The 12,762-nt window shown below is 33.8% G+C and overlaps 1 protein-coding gene across 8 annotated transcripts in view; it reads right to left on the reverse strand.

Moving 5' to 3' along the window:
- Positions 1 to 7,142: 7,142 nt before the first annotated feature.
- CHD1 (chromodomain helicase DNA binding protein 1) overlaps positions 7,143 to 12,762 on the reverse strand; it is a 70,194-nt gene continuing 64,574 nt past the window's right edge. For 5 of the 8 annotated variants that reach the window (XM_036411322.2, XM_036411319.2, XM_036411318.2 and 2 more), the window contains 4 exons: positions 12,344 to 12,440; positions 11,315 to 11,366; positions 10,600 to 10,810; positions 7,143 to 8,700 (listed from right to left, as the gene is read on the reverse strand). In XM_036411322.2, coding sequence (XP_036267215.1) covers positions 8,355 to 8,700; positions 10,600 to 10,810; positions 11,315 to 11,366; positions 12,344 to 12,440 — 706 coding nt within the window. In that variant the 3' untranslated portion in view covers positions 7,143 to 8,354. Of the gene's footprint in view, positions 8,701 to 10,599; positions 10,811 to 11,314; positions 11,367 to 12,343; positions 12,441 to 12,762 lie in introns of those variants that run through there. The other 3 variants (XM_036411323.2, XM_036411324.2, XM_045571803.1) reach the window with 3 other exon arrangements.

A 12,762-nucleotide genomic window follows, 5' to 3' on the forward strand; every position in this document is an offset into this window, starting at 1 on the left:
CATGTGACATCTTAGAAACACAGGAATTCTATTTCCTTTTCTTGCACTATGTTATAGAGATGACTACATCTCACACATTCTCACAAATAATTATGAAAGGATTTTGAAAATTAGAATTTTGCTATGGATAAAAAAATCAGCTTGTTCACCTTTAATAATTATAACTTGGCATTGACCAAGCACAAAAGATTTTTGCTTATCAAAGATATCCAGACAGTACAACAGAGTCCAGAAAAGTGACACACTTTTTTCAGTGGAGAAAAATGGCTTGCAGATTGCTCTCAGTGCAACGGTAGTGAAGGTTGACTTTATATGTCTCCCAACAACGTTCTCTCTTTGCCCACCTTTGTGCTCAGGGATACCAGGCCCTGCTGCTGTAACTAGGATGTTCATAATGCAGAAAGCATGCTATAGCATAAAGAGCAGTGATATAGCATACAGAAATTTGGGGGGGGGGGGACCCCAAAAAACTATATCTGAATTTTGTCACTAGCTGTGATCTTGGGAGAATTAACTCCTCTTGGTCAGTTTCCACAATAAATGGTCAAAATACTGACTTCACAGGTGCTGTGTAAAACTGTAAACACACATAGAAAAGGTGCTCAATAATAGCAACCAACTTTATAGATTTGAAAGGTAAGCCAATTTGCCTACTTGGAGGATACAGAAGATAGTCACAGGGAATCACTTGTTGGAGTATCTTGGTCATTTTTATTTACTTAATCATAGCTTACAATCACATACTATATCTTCTAAAATATTTTTTCCCCATTCTTACGCTAAACCTCCACTAATTTTTCCTTAATTCTCAAAAAACTGAGATTAGAAGGGGAATTCCTAAATAAGATAAAGGTCATCTACAAAAAAACCCTCGCCGAAACCGGTTTGGCTCAATGGATAGAGCGTCAGCCTGCGGACTGAAAGGCCCCAGGTTTGATTCTGGTCAAGGGCATGTACCTTGGTTGTAGGCACATCAACAGTAGGGGGTGTGCAAGGCAAGAGGCAGCTGATTGATGATTCTCTCTCATCAATGTTTCTAACTCTCTATCCTTCTCTCTTCCTCTCTGTAAAAAACCAATAAAATATATTATAAAAAATAAAAATTAAAAAAAGGAAACCCACCATAGCATACCCAATGGTAAAAGCCTGAATTCTTCCCTCCTCCAAACCCATTCTCATCATAGTCAAGATGCCTATTCTTACCAACAAACAGAGGTAATAGAAGGTACATTAAAGAGAAAAGAAAAGGCATAAGGACTGTGAAGATACAATTTTCTTTTCATAGAAGATATGACAATTTATGTAGAAAATCTCAAAGAATCTAGAACCAACTATTAGAACATTAGTGAAATAACAAGGTCAAAAGAATGATAAAATTTAAGAATTAGTGACCACTTAAAAATTGAAATTAAAAAGTAAATTTATAATAGCAGAAAAATATGAACTACTAAGGGGTAAATTTAATAAATTGTGCAAGATTTGTACACAGAAAAAACACAACAGTGATGAAAGAAATTAAAGATCTAAACAACTGTGTCCATAGTCAGAAGTCTTGATATTGTTAAACTATCAATATTCTCCAAATTGATTATAGATTCAATAAAACCTCAATCAAAATCCCAGCAGGCTTTTTGGTAGAGATTGACAAATTGATTGATCCTAAAATGTCTGTGGAAAAGCAAAGTAATTTAGGAGACCAAAACAATTTTGAACAAAATTTAGATAGTATAGACTGGCATAAGGACAGAAATACAAATTAATAAAACAGAACAGGGAGCTCAGAAGCAGATCCACACATAATCTGAACTGATATTCAATAAGGAAAAATGAAAATTCAGATGAAAATATAGTCTTTTCAACAAATGGTGCTAGAAGAAGTGGGTATACATACATATTCATAAAACAAAACCAAACACAACCCCACACACAACTTGGATATATACTTTACACTTTGTTAAAATCATAGACTTAAATGCAACTCTAAAAAGTATAATTCTTCTACTAGTAGAAAAAAAAAACCTTTGTAACCTAAAGTTAAAGATATTCTACACACACACAGAAAATGAAAAAATGATGGATACACTAGACTTTATAAAAAAAAATTAAATTCTGTATTTCATCCAGCTGGTGTGGTTCAGTGGCTATCAACCTATGAACCAAGAGATCACAGTTTTTTTCCAGGTCAGAGCACATGGCTGGGTTGTGAGTTCATTCCCCAGTAGGGGGCATGCAGGAGGCAGCTGATCAATGATTCTCTGTCATCACTGATGTTTCTATCTCCCTCTCCCTTCCTTTCTGAAATTAATGAAAAAAAATTTTTAATTACGTATTTCAAGACACTCACTGTTAAGAAAACAGAAAAGACAAGCATACCTGAGAAGAAAATATTTTCAGTTTTTTAATATATTACTTTAATCAACATTTCTACTTTGTAAAATAGAAAAAAATTTGAACAGATACTTTACCAAAGAGATAACAATGGCAAATAAACACATTAAAAATGTTGAATATCATTAGTCAGTAGGAAAAGGCAAATTAAGTTACCACTACTAAACACACAGCAGAATGGCTAAAATGAAAAAAAACAAAAACAAAAAAACAACACACAAAACCTTTAATACATGTCCACATGGAATCAGGGTAATAAGAACTCTCATCTGTGGCTGGTGGAAATGTAAAATGATATATCTACTTTGAAAAATAGTCTAGTAGTCCTTATAAAGTAAAAAAACAAAAGACAAAAAAACTTCATCATACAACCCAGCCCAGCTACCAACAACAAGGTATTTATCAAAGAAAAATTAAATGTCTATCCAGAGACCTATACACAAGTGTTATTGGATCCTTATTCATAATAGGCAAAAGTCTAGAAACTGAGTTGGTGAATGGATAAACAAATTGTAGTACAGCCTGAACAGAGTTCTACTCAGAAATAGATGCAAAAACATAAATTTTTAAAACATTATGCTAACTGAAAGATAAACTCAAAATACTAAATCCTGTATGATTCCATCCATATGACACTATGAAAAAAGTAAAACACTAGGGTAGAATCAGTGGTTGCCAGGGGCTAGGTTGGAACTATCTTGAATACATTGGTGGTTGCACCCATAGTATAATGTCTAAGTTCCTCATGCTGTATACCTATAAAAGAGCAATTTACCTTATGTAAATCATCTTATTAAAAAATTATTTAAAAGTTTTAAATAGGAAAAAAGAAAAAAGCAATTATCAGTGAGAGGGGATTTTTTTTTTCTATTTCAATTTAAAAGCACTGAAATGCAACATACTTCTTTTGCATTATAATGTCTTTACAAGTAGGGAAAGATAGTGTATCATGCTTTTTTAAAAATATATTTTTTATTGATTTTTTTACAGAGAGGAAGGGAGAGGGATAGAGAACTAGAAACATTGACCAGCTGCCTCTTGCACACCCGCTACTGGGGATGTGCCCGCAACCAATGTACATGCCCTTGACCGGAATCGAACCTGGAACCTTTCAGTCTGCAGACCGATGCTCTATCCACTGAGCCAAACCGTTTTGGCTATCATGCTATTTTCTTTCCTGGCTGACATGGTGGAAACTTACATGCATATTACTAAGTGAACAAAGGCTACAAACTGTATGATTCTAGCTATGTGCCTTTCTGGAAAAGGCAAAACTAAGGAGACAGTAAAAAGATTAGGAGTTGTCAATGGTTGGAGGGAGGGAAAGATGGATAGAACACAGAGGATTTTAGGGCAGTGAAACTATTGTATATGATGCTATTGTACAATGGTGGATATATGTTCATTATACATTTGTCCAACCCCATAGAATGTACACCACCAAGAGTGAATTCTAAGGTGAACTATGGACTTTGGGTGATCATGATGTGTCCATACAGCTTCAATTGTAATACATGCACCACTGTGGCGCGAGGGGGGTGCTGAAAGTGGGGAAGGAAAATGAGGAATGCATTGTGGTGTGAACCTAAATTTGATCTAAAAGAATACCAGTTTAAAAATAAATAAAAACGTATTTTCCTTCAAAGGATAAAGAAATAATATAGACAAATCAAAATGTTTTTCTTATTTCATGCATACATCTCTGAATACCTGTTCAAAGAATACTTCCTAAGTAGCCATAAATAACAGAAATCAATTTTTCATTTATATTTAAATACAAGTGTATTATATACCTATTAAAGTGTAATTAATCTATTATTCAAGTCAAAGAAATAAATAGTAAAATCCCTAAAACTTTATTAGTTGGGGCTTTTCTCTGCCTATTATTATTTTTTTAAATACTTGTTTTTCAGATAGGATGAGGGTCAACCATTGATACCAGCTGGGCTCTCTTCTATTTTAATTCCTAGAAATGAGACCTAGGTGTTATATTTCTCAACACTTCAGGTGATTCTTATTAATCAAGTTTAAAACTGGAAGATAGTACAAAGATTAGAATAACAGAGATACTCTTTTATATGATAAAGCATATAAAAGTTTCCAATAAAACTAACAAACCAGGTAACAGTGGCAAGAAGAAAAAAAAAAAGTCAGTAATGAGGCATCACATTTCTGGGAAAAATACCAGAAAAATAATGAAAAAATACAATTGGGCTGGGGTACTGTTTCACATGCTGGGGATATAGCGAAGAAAATATAGAGTCTCTGTCCTAACAGAACTTACATTCTAGTGAGGAGACACTCAATGACAAGTGATAAAATATATATAAAGACAAGTACTGTTAAGTGCTAGGAGAAAAAGCAAAATAAAGAATATAAAATGACGAACGTGAGCACTCCTAACCACTTTCAGTTTAGCGCTGAGGTCCAAATATATTTAAATATAATTTTACTGAAATAAACCTAAAATTAACAAGCCTCCACTTACCTTTGAACAGTCCTGGTGTCAGAAGTGGAAACCAAAGGAGACATCCCACCACGATCTCAGGAGCAATGAGCAACGAGCAACCAAGCAAGCGTACCTGTTCAGTCCCATGAGCTTGCCGTTTCTAGAGGTGGTTGGTGGGTAAGTCCCTCTCCAATCCTGGACCCTAGCTCTGCGCTTTTGCATGATGAGCTTTTATACTTTATCTGAGCATTTCTTTTTCCCCACCATATCTGGAACCCAGCAGAAGCCAGACTGGGTCCGTGGTGGGGCCACGTCTGACGTAAGCTTATCTGGGGATTATGGGAGGCCTCAGGTGAATAACATTTGTTTTAAGGCTGAACCAACAGGTTAGCTCAGTCAAACAGATGATTTTTAATTACAGTTGCCATGGTAAAGTTAACCAAGAATTCATTGTTAAACAAGGCCATTAGATTCAGTTGGCTCCAATGCCATGTCGCCCACTCTACATTTGAGTCTTGATAGTTTGAATTATAAATCTATGACATTTATGGTCCAAAGACCATTCTCTAGTCAAAAACAGTCATATAGTGCACATATAAGAATTATGACATTTATTTCTAGTGTATACTCTTTTTAAAAATACATATATTTTTATTAATTTCAGAAAGGAAGGGAAAGAGAGAAAAACATCAATAATAAGAGAATCATTGATTGGAATTGAACCTGATCTCCTCGTTCATAAAGTCGACGAACAACCACTGCACCATGCTGGCCGGGCCCTAGTGATAAATCTCAAAAAAGTAAATTGTGTAAATTAGTATAAAAATCTCACAACCCTTTCATTATTTAATTACAAAATGATTACAGACAGAAAGTTATCATAGGTAACCTACCTCAACTGTAGAGGTTCTAATTTTAAACACTCTGAAAATAATGAACGAATCATTCACACTCATTCTCCACAGCTTTCCAGTCTGCAAATTATTTTCTAACATATCCTAAACAAAAATATGTTCTTGATAAGCAAACAGGACATTGCTTTTCTTAAGAATCATTTATTGTAAATTATTAAATTGGAAGGCTAATTGGTACAGTACTATGCATAATCTCTTATCCTTGAAAAATTAAACAAATAGATAAAAATGCAAAGCAAAATGAGCATGTAAAAGACAAAAATAAGCTTATTTTATAGAGAATGTTCCCTATTATATCTATGTACTAATGTTCTTCTCCATTGTTTTAATAAATTTATGGCTTATTCCTCTTCTATGTAATTCTTACAAATGAACATATTTTCCATCAGTTAATAGATGTTACATAGTTTTGGATTTTTCATTCAACTCCACTAATTAGTTGACTGAAATATTCAAGTAAATATAGAATTAAGAATCCATTCCATTGTCTCAAAAAATGTAATACTGTTCTTTTATGAAATTTGCACAATAGGATATAATCCAAATGTTCCAACTACAAAGTGATGATTTTAAAATGTCAACCCTGATTTGTTTTGTTATTATTATGACCTCATTAAGCATTACATTTTTTTATTCACTGCTATCTTGTGGAATAATCAATTTTACAGTGAAAAGGCTTAAAAAATGTGTACATGTACTGGAACCGAACTATTTTATCACTTTTATATTGATTATAAATGAGTTATTTAAAAATAGAATTATTCCCCATGTTATGTGATATATCAGAGGAAAAAAAGATCAATATTCTTCAGAATAACTAAAAGAAGAATCACTGCTTAAAAAAACAACAAAAAATGGAAAGCAAGCTTTATTTTGTATCCTTAGTGTAAATTTTAGACCTAATAGAATAAACAGAAAATATTTTAAAAATACATCTATGAACAAATTTCCGAAGATTGCTCCCACAGCTAAATCAATAGGGACACATTTAAAAATATTATTGGAATATATCAATATATTTGTCAAAGTTAAGATTCAAATTTGTTACATCACAGCACACATCCAAAAATGTATGCTACACACGTCAAAAATTCCCATTGAATATAACAAAATAAAAATCTGTGAATAAATATAAGGCATTTTGAAATAATATCTGCAGAAAACCAAAAAGAGGCCAACAAAAATTCCTATGACCTAAATTTTACGTCATAGATTCATATGGTCTTCAAAATAGATTTAGTTGTAGTGCTACACATTAACTATATTCAACTGCTTACCAAAATATCCATTTTTGGCAGCTAAATGTTACTACTTAAAAAAGAAAAAAGTTAAGTGCCTTTTTTCTTAAGAGAGGGGAAAAAATGCAGCAGAAAATTACAGGAGCCCACATATCCTTTTTCTTAAATTTAATTTGTCATATATAAGGTTTTTATATACAATCAGTGTGCATTGTAACAGTTATATTATAAAAGTCAATCAAGTTTATCTAAAATGTTACCTGGCTGCATAGCACATTTGACATTATTGCCCACATGAAAAGAGAAAACAAATGGATTTACAATAACTTTTGGCTATTTTGAATTCTGAGTGTTCATACACTTACCCTTTTTAAACCAAATGCATCTGAAAATGTTTCCAGAGCATGCAGTTTAGATTTTACGTATTATCTCACCATTTTGCTACTACATACACACTATTGACCAAAAAATAAAATAAAATAAAAAAGTAAAAGGAACGAAATAACATGTATTTAATAAAATAGTCAATATAAAAAGAGGACTAATGGAATTAAGTAGCCCCTTTCCCCATTTTTTACATTCTAAACAATGATTCCATCAAGACAAATAATTAAAAAGTGTTGTTACACTGATTTTTTTTTTTTTTAAACAATAAGAAGGCCTGAGTTGGTAGGGAAAGGAACAGTCAAAAAAAGCCTGAGAAAGGGAAGTAAGTAAGGAAAGCTCATTTAATCTATTTACAATAATTTACAGTCAATTTTTTGTGTGTATGTAAAAAGGCATAATAATAGATCACAAACAGGAAGTTCCTGGCTATTTTACAGATATAGGTACAGAATTTAAATATTCAAGCTTGTGATGAAAAGCGGCAAGGTGGTCGCAGTGTACAATGTAAACAAGTAGCTTTGGAAAGTGAACAAAATCCTTGAGTGTTTTTTCTTTATTAAGAAAAGAACTCTCTTTCATTCCTTCCTGAAACATGATCACAGGTCAGAGTAAAGTTCATATACAAACATAATTTAAATGGAGTTCAGTCTAAAATCATTGACTTAAAAACAGTTTATCCAGCCTATATGGAAGGGCAGTGTTGAGGTCCCTGTAAGAGTAAACATTTTCCATCTCTTTAAAAAAGAAAAAAAGAAAAAAAGTACTACAATATTTGTAGCACAGTGCAGCATAATCCTTAAATATAAAAATATTTTCTCTTCTGTTGGGATAATAGACCTTGCATCCTGGAAAGAAGTAACAATACTGCTACTGATAGAAGATCTGTTTATATCTTTCAAGTCATGTAAGGCAATTACTGTGTTGGTTTATGATATATGGCTAAAAGAAAAGTCCAGAACAACAAAATATCAGTTTTTGTTATGTTTTCCGATTACTCCAGGTATGCTCAGGTGTACTTTTGTGTTCAATTGAATGTTCAAATGGAGATCTGGAGCCATAAGGAGACCTCTGATCTAGTGGTGATCTAGGCCCACTACTGGAAGCTCTGTGGTCCATTTGCCAATCTGAGTGATACCTATAATCCCTGGAAGATTTATGATGTGTATATTCAGAACTTGACCGATGATCTGAATGTAACCGATGATCTGAATGCAACCGATGATCTGAATGAGATCTATCTTTTAAACTTCCTTCCAAATTTGACCTGTGATCTCTACTTCTGTGATCATCCAGTTTTCTGTGTTTCTCTCTATCACTGTAATATCTAACAAAAGAGAAATTAGAAATATTATATACAAATTATATGTTTCCAAATGAATAACATCTTATTAAAAATAAAACAAAATAATTTAAAGTATACTTTTAATTGTATAAAAGTTCAGTGTTTCATTACTTAAAAATTACTGGAAATAACCGTGTACTTTTGAAAAACTATTTGATTCATAAAACTAAAGTGAACCATACAGACCACCTCAGAGAAATCTAATTTCACATCCCCATTTTATGATGTTTGTTACTTTTTATTTTATGCATCATTTGTATTAACGCATCTTAATTATCTGGAAGCTAGATTAAGATAACCACAACTATACACTTGAAATCAGAACCTTTTTTATGAGCCTCTAACCCAGTGCTTCTCAACCAGAAGCTGGGCTCATGTCTGGCAAGAACAGCAGTGATGGCGGGAGTCTCTCCTGCCTCCATGTTAGCGCTAAGGACGTCTGACTGACAGCTTAGGCCTGCTCCCCACCAGGAGCAGGGCTAAGCCGTCAGTTGGACATCCCTCAAGGGATCCCAGACTGAGAGGGGCAGGCCGGGCTGAGGGACCTCCTCTCCCAGAGTGCATAAATTTCGTGCACTGGGCCTCTAGTCTATAATAATGGGTAGTATGCTAATTAGACCAAACGTCCATCTGGACAAGACCAGAGCAGGAGTGAAGCCTGGATCCTGGGTGACTGCCAGCAGTGGCCGGAGTGAAGCAGCCCAGGTCCCAGGTGCCTGCAGGTGGCAGCTGGAGCGAAGCCCAGATCCTGGGTGCTGGAGGGAAGTTGGTGCTGGCAGCTGGGGAAAGGAAGGCCTACTCTTGCACTAATTTTTGTGCATCGACCTCTAGTGAACAAATAAAACATCCTGATTTCAGGACCATCTCAGATGTTTTCAAATAAAAATTTCCCCATTTGTTTTAAATAAAGTGTAATAAAGAACTCCCTCCATCAAATTTCAGCCATATTCCATCAAGCTTTTATTTTACCTTACTAGAGGCCCAGTGCACACATTTGTGCAAGGGTGGGAGTCACTAAACCTGGCCGGTAATCAGGGCTGAGCAGGGCTGTCTCACCCAGTCCTGATCAAGGCCAGGCCAGTGGGAGGCTTGGGGGAGGGTAAGAATGGGAGAAGGGACTACGGGAGGTTGGCCAGCCAGTGGCAGGGAGGGACCAGGAGAGGTTGGCTGTGGAAGCACAATGACCACCATGGGAAGCTCCTGTGTTGTGCGTCTGCTCCCTGGTCGTCACTGTGCATCATAGTGACTGGTTGACTGGTCATTCTGTTGTAACGGTCGATTAGGCTTTTATATACCTAGACTACAGGCCCAGTGCACAAATTCGTGCATGGGTGGGGTCTGGCTGGTCCTCCCTAATTAAGGCCAATTGGGCCAGGCTGGCTGGGGAAAGGGGCTGCTGACCAGCCCCACACCATGATTGAACTCCCGATCAAAGGAATAATTTTCATATTAGCCTTTTATTATATAGAATTATATTTTGAAGAGTTTTTAAGCCAATATTCTCCAAAACCAACAATGAATCCTGTGACATAATTATAGAACTCTCTATGCTTTCTTACCCTCACCGTCCCTTATCTTCCCTCTGAGGTCTGACAGTCTGATGCTTCTCTATCTCTGGATCTGTTTTTGTTCATCAGTTCCTCCCTATACTTTCATCTATTAAACTTTAATCTTAAATTTATAATTTAAAAAAACATTTTATAGAAAAACCCAGTTCTTAATATTAACAAAAAGAATTAGAGTATATATTTTTCTTATTTATAAATAAGCACCTTTATTTCACATAAGGTTTGTTTGAAGTGATAATAAGGTCAAACATAGTAAATAAAATAAAAAACAGAAAGAAACAAATAAGCAAACTTTAAGAACTGTCAGGTTTACCTGCTGTCTTGCTTGTAGTGATCCCAATCACGATGATCTTTTCCATTACTAAAAGAAGAATAGGGCCTTTTCCTAGAGTCACTCTTTTTGTAAGAATCTCCCTGATGTCGGTCTTTATGATGATCATGATACTGAGATAAGTGTCTATCAGAAGAATAACTGTCTCTGCTGCTATCATCATGATTTGTATTTTCTTTTAATCTTTCCACATCTGTTAAATTAAAAAACTCAACTTTTGTTAATGAATTTAACTTTGTTGCTACATTATAAGAATTTCTGTCTTAACTCCAGCTAAACAAAATCAGTTCCCAAATACAGGTAGTTAAAGCATTTAGAAATGGTTTATTAAAACAGTACTAAGAGTTACAAAAGGGGTCACTTTATTCCGAAATGTGAAAAATCACAACTGAAATATTTAAGGCACATTTCCTTCTAAGACAGACTATACTTTTGTGATTCTTGTGCAGAAAAAATGTATTATTGCATTCTAAATTAATTTATTATCATTTTAATAATTTATTGTATTTTAACAATTACCTACAATTTCTATAAACTGGTAAAGGGTGATTTATGGAAAGGTTAACAATAAGCAAAAACGGATTAAGATATTAGATTCAATATAATGATGTATAATAGGTATGTATTATCTAAAACCCCAAAAAGAAAAAACAATTTTAAAATGTGCTTTTAAAAATAATTAGTAAGACTGACTTACCTGGATTTCTAATCACTTGAATATTCACGTTGCTGTTCTGGTCATTATTTTGCTAAAATAAATGCACACATGTAAGCAACTTTTAAGTGGTATAATAAACTATTACAAAAAAGGGTGAGGGGCCCTAAAAAGAAAACCTCAAGGCTGAAAGAAGCTCGTACATAATATACTAGAATGTATATATATGTAGCATTTGCAGATATCTTCTTAAAAAATCATAAACTATTTGTCACATGACATTACAAAATTTGACTTTGAAATAAATTGAGACTTAACAAGAAAAGTAATACCAAAGAGTTCCCATAGGTCTTTCTTATAGCTGCTCCTAATGTTAGTATCTTATATAAGCATGGCATAATGATCAAAACTAAGTAGCTAACATTGGTACAATACTATTAACTGAACTACATACTTCATTCAGATTTTACATTTTTCCACTAAGATCTTTTTTCCACCCCAGGATCCAATCTGGAACTTCATATAACACTTAGGTTTTATGTCTAACTTAGTTTCCTTCAATGTGGGACAGCTCCATCTTTTTTTCTTGTCTTCCATGATCTTGACACTTTTGAAGAGTACTATAGAGTTACTGTGTGGTATATCTCTTGCAATTTTTCTGGAATTTTTTTATGATTGAGGTTATGCAAACCATGGAAGTGATGTACCTTTCTCAGTGCATCATACTCAGGTGGTTCATGATGTCAATACGTCTTATTTCACTGGTGATTTTAATCACTTGTTTACAGTGGTGTCAGGCAAGTTTCTTTTCTAAATGTTATTGTTTTTCTTTGTAATTAATAAACATCTTAGAGAAGATATTTTTAGACTATGCTAATATCTCATTTCTTGTTCACTAATTTTAGCTTCCTTCAGAAGCTCTTACCTGCAAATGTTCTTAATGTGGTACTCTAGTGGTAATTTTCTATTTCATTCATTCCTCCTACATTTATTAACTGAATTCTTCTCTAAGGAAGAATGTCTCAGTTTTAGTAACATAAATAAGGAAAAAAAAATGATGTGTTACTTTACCTGAGATTCCTGCCGTTTTTTAATAGCATGCTTATATAACTTATGTAATTTTCTTGCATCAAACTCAGTAAACTTAGATACGAAAATCCACAGGTTTCTAAAAGAAAAAGAGGCAAATTAGTCTGGTGAAAAATATTTAGATTTTTCATAATCCCCGAAACACACAAACACAAATACTTTGCCCTCTATGTAATAAAGCCTAAGGCGATTATTTCTAGTGTTTTTTAAAAATTTCATATAGGAATAAAACTCTAAATGAACCTAAACATTAAGTTTTATTTCTCTTCCAAATCCCTTCATTTTATAATTTTTAGAATGAAAAGCACTAATCAATCCTAATTTGAAACCAGAGATGCAAATTTACAAATCAGGAAAGGACTCATAATGTTATTCAGATTAGTTATAAAAGGAATAAGCTA

The sequence above is a fragment of the Pipistrellus kuhlii genome, unplaced genomic scaffold (genome assembly GCF_014108245.1).
Source record: "Pipistrellus kuhlii isolate mPipKuh1 unplaced genomic scaffold, mPipKuh1.p scaffold_m20_p_4, whole genome shotgun sequence".
Taxonomy (NCBI): domain Eukaryota; kingdom Metazoa; phylum Chordata; class Mammalia; order Chiroptera; family Vespertilionidae; genus Pipistrellus; species Pipistrellus kuhlii.